Below are 12,986 nucleotides of genomic sequence, written 5' to 3' on the forward strand. Positions count from 1 at the left end.
CAGAGGTAAATAGATCAGTTAAAATGTGCTTTTGGAAAAAGAAAGAACATAAAATATTGTTTCTTTTCTCATTCTTTTATGATATTTATTAAATACATCATCTTCCTACCTTCACATTGCCAAAAGAAAATCTTACAGCAAAAGTAATATTTTAAGGATGTATCTGACTTCCTGCTTAAATTTTTCATATTAGTGACATATTTCTTCAAACTATATTACTATCACTAACCTAGAGAAGCATTGAAGAACAGACCACAAGTTCATATCAATAAAACATGCCAGATATGTGAAGGAGGGGGTTATCTTTTATATATGTGTGATGTTAATCTCTCAATGCATATATACAGATGAACACAACATTTAAAAAATGTTCCCAGCAAATTGGACATATGTAACAGTATTTTTCTTCCTGGGATTTTCTCACTACCCAAAGTTGAGGTCGTCGTATTTGCGGTGTGCTTGCTGATGTATCTGTCCACCTTGCTGGGCAATGTTATTCTGATCTCCATCACCATCCTAGATTCCCACCTGCACACCCCTATGTACCTCTTCCTCAGCAATCTCTCCTTTCTGGACATCTGGTACAGCTCTTCTGCACTCACTCCAATGCTGGCAAACTTTGTTTCAGGAAGAAACACCATTTCATTCTCAGGATGTGCTACTCAGATGTACTTCTCCCTTGCCATGGGCTCCACTGATTGCGTGCTCCGGTCCATGATGGCATATGACCGATATGCAGCCATCTGCAACCCCCTGAGATACCCTATCATCATGAATAGGAGAACATGTGTGCAGATTGCAGCTGGCTTTTGGATGACAGGCTGTCTCACTGCCCTGGTAGAAACAATGTCTGTGCTGCCACTGTCTCTCTGTGGTAATAGTATCATCAATCATTTCACTTGTGAAATTCTGGCTGTCTTGAAATTGGTTTGTGTGGACACCTCCCTAGTGCAGTTAATCATGCTGGTGATCAGTGTACTTCTTCTTCCCATGCCAATGCTACTCCTTTGTATCTCTTATGCATTTATCCTTGCCAATATCCTGAGAATCAGCTCAGTGGAGGGCTGAAGCAAAGCCTTTTCAACGTGCACAGCCCACCTGATGGTGGTAGTTTTGTTCTATGGGACAGCTCTCTCCATGTACCTGACGCCCTCCACTGTAGACTCACAGGAAATAGATAAATTTATGGCTTTGGTATGCTGGACTCACCCCGATATTGAATCCTATCATCTATAGTCTATGGAACAAAGAGGTGAGAGTGGCCGTGAAAAAAATTGCTGATTAGAAATCTTTTTAATACCGCCTTCATTTCCATCCTCAAATGATAATGGAACAACCACACTCATATAAATAATCAACATTACCCAGAAAACTGCATAATAGTTTACTTAAACCAATCCTGGAAAATACTAATTTTCAAGGAGTTTACTATTATGTTCTCTATTCTGATTTTTCTTTTTTTCTTTTTTGAGATAGACTTTTGCTCTTGTTGCCCAGGCTGGAGTGCAATGGTGCAATCTTGGCTCCAGGTTCAAATGATTTTCCTGCCTCAGCCTCCCAAGTAGCTAGGATTACAGGAATATGCCACCATTCCCGGCTAATTTTGCATTTTTAGTAGAAATGGGGTTTCTCCATGTTGGTCAGGCTGGTCTCAAACTCCGGACCTCAGGTGATCTACCAGCCTCAGCCTTCCAAAGTGCAGGGATTACAGGCATGAGCCACCATGCCTGGCCTATTCTGATTTTTCTCATAAGTGAAAGTTTTCATATTAATGAATCATTTATGCAGAATTAATTATGTTTCCAGAAAAGCAATTAGCATTCATTGAATATTAGTATAACATTAAAATTAGATAATTGTCTTTGCTTCATATTCACTTTCTATAGAACCTCAGTGTCCAGCTGTGGCATAATCATATAATAAACATACCTAAATTGTAAAATTTGGAGCCTAGTAAATTTTCAAATAATTTGCTCCAAATGATTCACAATTTTCCCTCAATTTAAAAAGAAATATATATTTTTTTAATTAGTATGGATACAACTCAAAGTATACATACTTGTGCGTGCACACACACACATACACACACACACACACACCCCTAATAATTTGTAAAACAAAAACAGCATCAATTTTGGAACTCTTCCTAGTTTCCAACATATTAAAATCAAAAAATCATGGCTCTCAATGTCATGAAATATGAATGATTTTGTTTATTTGAAATGTGTATGTGGGGGATGAGTAAATATCTGTGTGTGTGCAAATATATCATAACAAGGGTTGGCATAATTGTAATCCTATGTGTGAGGTGGAATAGAGGTACAGTTGGGACACCCTGAAGTATCTATGGATATAAGATTAAAATGCTCTTATATTGTACTTTGTCTCAGTGAATTCATCAATGCACTCAGCTATCATGTTTATTTTTCTTAAAGCATGGTGAATTGACCAATTAAGGCTGAAGAGTGAAATTACATTGCAAGGGAAATGATATATTAATGCAGATATGCATTGTAGAAACAGATTCATAAGTATATCTGACATAGGTTAGCAAAATCACACAAATTATAATTTTGCCAATGTTACATATTGATGTACTTTTCCCTGTCTTTTCTACCCTCTCTGGAGCTATAGAATATTGAGGCCAATGTGTACATTAGTTCTTTATCAGGGAAGGTTCCTTGGATTTATGTGGGTGAAGGCTTTATCCTAGGGTGAAGGTACCTCTTGCTGCATACATATAACCTTCCTAAGCCTTAGTTTTAGGGAACATGATGCAATTACAGATAATTAGTACAAGAGGTCCCAGCCTGAGCAAGACAGAGCTTGCAAAAAATTACTCAGTTGTAGGTGAATGGATTAGAAATGGAACCACGTGGAAGGAAAGAATTCGATGAGGAGGAAATGTGCTGGTGATCTTAACAAAAGTGCCCTTAGTATACATCTGAACACTTTTTTTACTCAAGTGTCAGATTCCCATTTCTATTAATTCAGAATCTCTCCAAAGGTAGGTACTGGAAATTTGTATTATGAATCAAAGCTATACAGTTATTTTTATTTTCATCCTTACTTAAACACTTCAAGTTCAGGCAGTAGTGACCACAGTATGATGCTGTTGTTTGGCTGAAGAGGAGGAAGGGATGTTAAAACTGTTAACCCCTCAGTTTCTACACCAATTTTAGAAAGAAAGAAAAAAACACTAATTCTAGGAAATCACAAACATTGAGCACACATTAATTCATCTTATTTGTTTATATGGGTAGAGAAAATCTATAAAAATGATACTTAAAGTTTTATGTTTCATCAACCCCAGTGGGCATGCATTAGGCACATATCTTCTTCAACGTCTTTATATATCAGTGCTTTTAAGGGATGCAATGAACTAAATTAGGAATTGCACTGCAGGACAGACCAACAAGCTGTCCAGAAGCAACATAACAAAATGGCCTTATCTACCTGGTTGGACCCCCACGAACCTAGAAAGAGTCCTCAGATGAGGTACGTCTGCAAGAGTCATCTTGTCCAAACAACCAGAACCAAGATGGAGTTAACTTCTACATAACACAAGTATGTTTTTGTTACTGTCCTCCCAAGGATAGAACTATATATGTAACCCTGAACTGTGTCCTAATTACATATTCATTATTCTATGTTCCATGATGAGCAGCCCCCACTGCTACAGCATTTAAAAAATATTATCATTGATAAACGAATAATAATTGTATCCATTTATGGGATACAATGTGTTATTTTTCTCATGTACACAAAGTGGGATGATTTATTATTTTTATTTTTTTCATTTCTAATTTTATCTTGGATTCAGGTAGTATATATGCAGGTTTGTTATGTGGGTATATTACATGATGCTGAGGTTTAGGATACAAATGATCCTGTCATCCAGATAATGAGCATAATACCCAACAGTTAGTTTTTCATCCCTTGCACCCACACTTCACTCCTCTATTATCCCTCATGTCTAATGTTGCCACAATTATCTGATTTTTAGCTTTCACTTATAAGTGAGAACATGTGATATTTTGTTTCTGTTCCTACATTAAGTGGCTTAGGATAGTGGCCTCTAGCTGCATGCATGTTGCTGCAAAAGACATGATTTTGTTCTTTTTTATGGCTGCCTAGTATTCCATGATATATATGTACCATGTTTTCTTTATCTAATCCACCATGGGAACCTAGGATGGGCACCTAGGATGATTCCATGTCTTTGCTATTGTGAATAGTCCTGTGATGAACATATGAGTGCATGCATCTTTTTAGTAGAATGATTTATCTTCTTTTGGATATACACCCGTTAACGGGATTGGGGAGTCAAATGGTAGTTCTGTTCTAAGTTTTTTAGGAAATCTCCAAACTGCTTTTCACAATGGATAAACCAATTTACATTCCCACCAACAATGTATAAACATTCCCCTTATAAGCATTTTCATTTCTCTGCAGCCTGGTCAACATCTGCTGTTCTTTGGTTTTTTAACAGTAGCCATTCTGACTGGTACGAGATGGTATGTCACTGTGATTTTAACTTGCATATCTCTTATGATTAATGATGTTAAGCATTTTTTTCATATGTTTGTTGGCCACATGTATGTCTTCTTTTGAGAAGTGTCTGTCCGTGTCTCTTGGTTACTTTTTAATGGGGTTATTTGGTTTTTGCTTGTTGAATTGTTTAAGTTCCTTACAGATTCTAGATAGTAGATCTTTGTCAAATGCATAGTGTGCAAATATTCTCTCCCATTTTGTAAGTTGTCTGTTTGCTCTGTTGATAGTTTCTTTTGCTGTGTAGAAGCTCTTTGATTTAATTAGATCCCACTTAATCCATTTTTCTTTTGTTCCAATTGCTTTTGAGGACTTGGTCACAAATTCCTTCCCAAGGCCAATGTCCAGAATCATGTTTGCTAGGTTTTATTCAAGGATTCTTATAGTTTGAGGTCTTAACATTTAAATCTTTAATCCATCTTGAGTAAATTTTTGTGTATGGTGAAAAGTAAGGATCCAGTTTTACTCTTCTGCATGTAGCTCACCGCCTAGCCCAGCACTATTTATTGAATGGGGACTCCTTTCCCCATTGTTTGTTTTTGTCAACTTTGTCAAAGATTAGATTACTGTAGGTCTGTGGATTCATTTCTGGGTTCTCTATTCTGTTCCACTGATCTATGTGTCTGTTTTTGTACCAGTACCATGCTGTTTGGTTATGGTGGCCTTATTGTATAGTTTTTAGAGTTGGATAATGTGATATGACTCCAGCTTTGTTCTTTTGCTTAAGATTGCCTTGGATATTCAGGCTTTTTTGTTAGATATGAATTTTAGCATAATTTTTCCAATTCCACGAAAAATGACATTGGAAGTTTGATAGGAATAGCACTGAATGTGTAGATTGCTTTAGGCAGTACAGACATTTTCAATATTGAGTCTTCCAATCCATGAGCATGAAATGTTTTTCCATTTATTCGTGTCATCTATGATTTCATTCAGCAGTGTTTTGTAGTTCTCCTTGCAGAGATCTTTCATCTCTTTGGTTAAATGTATTCCTAGGTATTTTATTTTTTGTGTGGCTATTGTAAATGGGATTGTGTTTCTAATTTGGCTTTTGGCTTGAATGTTATTGGTGTACAAAATGCTATTAATTTTTGTGCATTGATTTTGTACTGAAACTTTACTGAAGTTGTTTATCAGTTCCAGGACACTTTTAGCAGAAATTTAGGGTTTTCTAGGTATAGACTCATGTAGTCAACAAAGAGAGATACTTTGAATTCTTTTCCTACGTGGAAATTTCATTTTCCAAGTAGGAATTTCATTTTTCAAGTAGGAAATGAAATGAAATAACATTTCATTTCATTTTCTCGTCTGATTGCTCTGGCTAAGACTTTCTGTCTTAGACTTTCAGTACTATTTGAATAGGAGTGGTGAGAGTAAGCATCACTATCTTCTTTCAGTTCTCAAGGGGAATGCTTCCAGCTTTTGCCCATTCAGTATGATGCTGGCTATGGGTCTGTCATAGAAGGTTCTTATTATTTTGAGGTGTGTCCCTTTAATGCCTAGTTTGTTGAGGGTGTCTGTCATGAAGAGATGTTGGATTTTATCAAAGGCTCTGTCTACATCTATTGAGATGATCATATAGTTTTTGTTTTTAATTGTGTTTATGTGGTGAATCATATTTGTTGATCTGCATATGTCGAAACAACCTTGCATCCCAGGAATGAAGCCTATTTGATTGTGGTGAATTAACTTTTTGCTATATGCTGGATTCAATCTGCTGGTATTTTGTTGAGGATTTTTGCATCTTTCCTCCCCAGTAACATTGACCTATAGTTTTCTTTTTGCATTGTGTCTTTGCCAGGTTTTGTTATCAGGGTGATTCTGGCTTCATAGAATTAGTTAGGGAGGAATCCCTCCTTGATTTTTTGAAAACAGTTTTAGTAGAATTGGTACCAGCTCTTCTTTGTACATCTGGTAAAATCCAACTGTAAATCTATCTGGTCCAGGGCTTTTTTTGATAGGTAAGTATTTGGTTCCTGATTCAATTTTGGAATTCAGTATTGGATTGTTTAGTTTCAATTTCTTCCTAATTCAATCTAGAGAGTTTGTGTGTTTCCAGGAATTTACCCATTTCCTCTAGATTTCCTAGTTTGTGTTCATAGAGGTGTTCAGTATAGTCTCTAAGGATTTATTGTATTTCTGTCAGAACAGTTACAATGTCATATTTGTCATTTCTATTTGTGGCTATTTGGACTTCTCTTTTTTCTTTGTTAATAAATACAGAGCAGTTTACACTTTCTCCCAAGTCAAACTGAATCTATTCTAGCTCCTCCTGATCCAAAGAAGGGATAGAGCCTGTAGCTGATGGTCCAAGTGACTCAGGCTTCTTGATTTTGCTTTTTTTAATGCAGAAAAATGAAACATCCTCTTTCCTACGTAATTTTGCATTAGGGATCTTTCTTGAATCCATTTCTATGATACTTAACACCCACCGCTGATCACCCTTGGCACCATTACTCTAAAGGTCAGAAAGATCTTACTCTTATCTTTTAAAGCCTCACCTGCAGCTGGGATGCCCATGGAAATAGTTCCTGTCAATAAGACATAAGTGTAAGTTTACTAGAAGCTCTTAGAAGGATTTTGCTTTTAATACAAAGGAGCCTAAAGTCAGTGTCTGCCTTAAATGTGGTCACTACATTGTGACCATGAGAGGATAAGCATGGTAGAATAACTGAGGAAGTTGTACGCAGACCAGTATAACAGGCCAAGTCACTGACATGAGCTATTTCAAACTCCTGTTACACTTATTTTTAATCTTCTATCCACAATCAGACAGAGCTAGCACACCCTGCTTTTCCCAGAGCCGAGCTGGAGAGCAGGGTGTATGCGCAAAGCTCTGACAAGCGCACACAGGAGCTACGAGTCAGTGCCACCAGAATGACATCTCGATGTCTATGCATGTGGCTAAGAGCCACCAAAGGACATGTGAACACATTTGGATAAATTCTTAGTTATGGATGGTGCAAAATAATGCAAATGAAAAGATTACTTTTTGAAGTGTTTAAGTCCACCAAAATTATATTTCAAATTTGAAATATCATGAAGAGTCTCCAACAAAAGATATAATAATCTGATTAACACTGCTGCTTTTGCTCACATTAGTTATCACATTTAGTACAAATATATTTTCCTAGATGGATGCCTAATTGTGACCATGAAATATTATTAATGTAACATGTGCAGTCATGAGTCACCAAATCTACATTAAGAAAATGTGAGCCAGATACAGTGGCTCACACCTGTAATGCCAGCACTTTGGGAGGCCAAGGTAAGGTGGGCAGATTACGAGGTCAGGAGTTCCAGACCAGCCTGGCAAATAAGGTGAAACCCCGTCTCTACTAAAAATACAAAAATTATCCAGGCGTGGTGGTGCATGCCTGTAGTCCCAGCTACTGGGGAGGCTGAGGCAGAAGAATCACTTGAACCTGGGAGTCGGAGATTGCAGTGAGCCAAGATGGTGCAACCGCACTCCAGTATGGGTGACAGAGAAAGACTCCAGTTGAAAGAAAGAGGAAAGAAAGAAAGAAAGAAAGAAAGAAAGAGAGAGACAGAGAGAAAGAAAGAAAGAAAGAAGGAAGGAAGGAAGAAAAGAAAATGTCTGACTTAGCAGAACTATCTTTGGAGATATGATCTAAACTATGGTAATTCTAAATCCATGTAATGGTAAATCGAATTGATATTTTGTTGAGATTACAAATTACATCATTTTTAATCCATTATTTCTCATTGAATAGTAGATTGTTTCATACTAATAAAAAATTAAAGTCCAAAAAGTGACACAATCTGGCCTAGACCCTAAGGCAATTAACGGCACAATGATTCATAAAACTCCACTCTTTGTGACTTTAATATCATCACCCTTTTATTATTTGACATTTTCTCTCAATTTTTCTTGAGTCTTGCTTCAGCCTCACTTTACAACTTAACTTTTTTTCCCCAGAGACCACTGCAGTATTTTCAAAGATGAGAGTCTACCTGAGGGAGATGGGATGAATTGACAATTCCTCTTATAGTGCTTTTTAGGGTCGAGGTAGACCTAGTTACCTAAATAGCTACAATTGGCTCTCCGCTAGCACAAAAGCAAATCAATACAAGGTGGCTTCTATATCACCAGAGAAACGTGGTCCTACCAGAAATAATTTTATTGTAATGAGAAAAATGGCTACATAGTGTGGAAAAAAATTAATCAGGGAACAAAGGCAAGGCTTTGAATGCCACAGAAATGAGGGCTAGCAGGAACTTACAGGGGAGAATGATTTACTTACAAGGTGTTAGCAATATAAGGAAAGAACAACTGAAATATGCATGGAACAGGGTCCTGGCTGCAGTGATAATACTAAAAGTAATAATAACAAATAGTAAAAATCCAGAATGCCTATTGAGTTACTACTATGCTCTAGACACTCTTCTAAATTCTTTACATTCAGTAGTTTAACAAAAGTAATAATGCTAGAGTTGGTATTGGTAATATTTTATTCCATTTCATCAACCATATTGTCACCTCCACTTTCCAAATGGGCAATTTGAGAAAAAAGAGATTAAATAGCTAATATTGTTTACAAATCATGTATGCGGTGGAGCTGGAATCCATCCAATTTGACACAGACCCTTCCGGTTAACCATTATGTTATTCTAATTCTCACAATCAGCTGAATGCCCTTGAACTCATGTTTCCCGCTCATCTTCATTAAAAAGCAGTTCTGGTGGAAAAATTATGGAGCCCAGTTCTGGGCCGTACAAGGTTCTGGGTTGTGCTAAATCTGCAAATCCTGTGTGTGACCTCTCTTGAAAGTACAGACAACTGTGGTTTACTTACAAAGACAGGGCAGATGTAGGGATAACTGAAACTGAAACCCAAATCATCTTCAATGCCTATCTTAGCCCTTGAGGATTCACAGCAGTCTTCTATATACAGTAGACCCTTGAACAACACAGGATTGAATTGCACAGGTCCACTCATTCATGGATTTTTTTCTACCTCTACCACCCCTAAAACAGCAAGACCAATCTTTCCTCTTCTTCCTCTGCCTCAGCCTGCTCAACATGAAAAAAATGAGAACGAAGACTCTGATAATTCACTTCCACTTAATAAATACTAAATATATTTTCTTTACCTTATGATTTTCTTAAAAACATTATCTTTCTTCTAGCTTTATTGTAGAAATGTAGTCCATCATCCATATAACAAAAAATGTTAATCAAGTATTTATGTTATCAGTAAGGCTTCTGATCAACAGTAGGCTATTTGTAGTTAAGTTCTGGGGAAGTCAAAAGTGATACACAGATTTTAGCCTCATGGTGTTGGGGGTTGGCATCCGCATATTCTCTTGATAGAGATGTAAAAATGCTGAGGTATGAATCCAGGTATCGTATTATACACTTCCTCCTTCTAAACATCTTTAGGAATAATCTCTCAGGCTGTCATGCAATTGACTTGAAGATATCTCTTTCCTGGACTAGTAATTTTAAGTAAATTAATTATTAAAAGATATAAAAGAGAATATATGTATAATATACTATAATATATCATGTATATAGGCCAAATAATTCTTTTAAGAAAAAATATACAAATAAACTAAGGAAAACAAGAAATTAATAACTACAAAGGCATTTATTTAAAATAGCACTGGCTCAAGGCACTTTGATTCAGTTTTTTTTCTAATGCAACTACCACATATATGAAGTAATATCAGCCATTATTTATTTATTTAGGCATTTTTTGCTTCCATTTGTAAACTGTAAGTCTCAAGAGAACACCAGCCTTTTCATTTCTATACTATCCTGAAGCCCCAGTTTCTTCAACAGTGCTGAAGATTTAAAAAGTACCTTAAGACAGGTGAGGTAGCTCAAGCCTGTAATCTCAGCATTTGGGGAGGCCGAGGCGGGTGGATCACCTGAGGTCAGGAGTTCAAGACCAGCCTGGCCAACTTGGTGAAACCCCATCTCTACTAAAAAATACAAAAAAAAAAAAAAATTAGCCGGGCATGATGGTGGGTGCCTGTAATTCTAGTGACTGTGAAGACTGAGGTGCGAGCATCACTTGAACCCAAGAGGTGAAGGTTGCAGTGAGCCGAGACTCTGTCTCAAAAAAAGAAAGAAAGAAAGATCAAAACATAAAAAGTACTTTAAATAAATATTTGTCAAATGAACTAAAACCAGATATTAGAAAACAAAAAAATTCACTCAGTTGAATTCATAAGAAATTAAGAGTGAATGAAATTTTAGTTGGCTCATTTAAAATAAAAACTAGAAATGCATTAAATTGTGAACAATAAAAGCAGTAGAATCATATATAAAGAGGTAATTTTTAGAATGAGAAAATATTATAAATATAGTAGTGTATTAATTAACTTGAAAATCCTGTTGAAATGGAGCATTTTTGAAAAAATAAATGTAAAGACCTCAAACTGTAAAAATCCTTAAAGCAATACCATTTTGGACATTGGCCTTGTAAAAGAATTTGTGACTAAGTACACAAAAGAAATTGTAAAAAAAAAAAAACCCAGAAATTGATTAAGTGGGACATAATTTAAACAGCTTTTGCACAGCAAAAGAAACTATCAACAGAGTAAATAGACAACCTGCAGAATGGGAGAAAATGTTTGCAAACTGTGCATTTGACAAAGCTCTAATATCCAGAATCTATAAGGAACTTAAACAAATTTACAAGAAAAAGTCAAATAACTCCATTAAAAAGTAGATAAGAGATATGAACAGGCACTTCTCAAAAGAAGACGTACATGTTGCGGACAAACATATAAAAAACGCTCAGCATCACTGAACATCAGAGAAATGCAAATCAAAACCACAAGGAAATACAAGGAGAATGGCTATTATTAAAATGTCAGAAAACAGCAAGGGCTGTCAAGGCTGCAGAGAAAAGAGAACATTTATACATTTGTGTGGGGGTTTAAATTACTTCAGCCACTGTAAAACGCAGTTTGAAGACTTCTTAAAGAACTTAAAACAGAGCCATTCTTTGACTCAGCAATCCCCATTACTGAATAAACACCCTAAGGAAAATAAATCATTCTACCAAAAAGACACAAGCGAAATTGCACGTTCATCGTAGCATTATTCATAATAGCAAAGACATGGAATCAACCTAGGTGCCTAACCATGGGAGACTGATAAAGAAAATGTGGTGCACATACACCATGGGATACTATGCTGCGATAAAAAAAAAATGCACTCGTGTCATTTGCAGGGACATTGCAGTTGGAGGCCATTAAGCTAAACAACATAATGCAGGAACAGAAAGCCAAATATTACATGTTCTCACTTATAAGTAGGAGCTAAACCTTGGGTACTCATGGACATAAAGATGGCAAGAATAAACACTGGAAGTAATAAAGGAGGGCAGGATAAAAAGGGACAAGGGTTGAAAAACTAACTGTTGGGTACTAAGGTCACTATCTGGGTGATGGGATCAATCATACCCCAAACGCGCACATGTACCCCCGACACATACACCCCCTAGTCTAAAATAAAAGTTGAAATTATAAATAAAATATAATTTCAATATAAGAAAGAATACTTTCAAACCAAGAGTCACATCACCTTCCATTTGAAAACACATTCCTGTGAAAGTTAAGTCCAAGACAAGGATAGTTTCTAATACCATTATTATTTAACATTAATTGTTATGGATAATCCAGTTCATGCAAATAGACAGAAATACAAATTTAACATTGTAAATATTGAAATAAAAGAGAAAGTTACCAATACTAACAACCAATTTTTTTAAGAAAATGGAAGAGAATCAAAGAAGAAATCTATTGAAATTGTGAAAATGTTTAATTAATTGCCTAGTAATATAAAAATATGTAATAATTAATGGTTCCTCTATAAGCAGCAGTTGCTTTAAAAATTCATTAAAAAATAATGGTAACATTATAAATACAAAACATGAAAAGCAATTAAAGATCTTTAAAAATTAAAAAACTACAATACATACGAACTAATGATGATAACCTCAATATGTAAAGAATTTTTTAAAGCAAATGGAATTTTTAATTTATTTACCTTGCCCAACTTTCCATTGAAATCAAACTAGAAAATGGATAAATAATAAATACAAATTATAGCCTAAGACACAGACTAGCAAATGCATATATAAACATGTTCAATTTCACTTCTATCCAAATAAAAGTTAACAAATTAAGAAATGAGATGTTATTTTTAATCTATTAAATGATCAACATTTTAAAAAATCCGTATGCACTTACGAGTAGCTGATGATAATGGCAGCTGCTTAAATCCACATCTGCCTACATATCTTCCAAAAATACGGAATATAACAGAAGAACAAATAAAACTCCAAAGCCACAGAGTAGACATAACTAGAAAAAAGAAAATACCTAAACTTCAAGTTACCTATAAAAGCAAAATTTAACACCAAATCCTAACATATCTCACACTCCCAGTGTGCAAAG

General features: G+C 35.7%; 1 protein-coding gene across 1 annotated transcript; it reads left to right on the top strand.

Moving 5' to 3' along the window:
* The first annotated feature begins 367 nt into the window (after window positions 1–367).
* On the top strand, window positions 368–1,325 carry OR13F1 (olfactory receptor family 13 subfamily F member 1). Its single transcript, XM_010336003.1, is given in 4 exon segments — window positions 368–431; window positions 434–1,193; window positions 1,195–1,267; window positions 1,269–1,325. Coding segments are annotated over 4 exon segments (954 nt in total).
* The last annotated feature ends 11,661 nt before the right edge of the window (window positions 1,326–12,986 follow it).

This window comes from Saimiri boliviensis, chromosome 2 (genome assembly GCF_048565385.1).
Source record: "Saimiri boliviensis isolate mSaiBol1 chromosome 2, mSaiBol1.pri, whole genome shotgun sequence".
NCBI lineage: Eukaryota > Metazoa > Chordata > Mammalia > Primates > Cebidae > Saimiri > Saimiri boliviensis.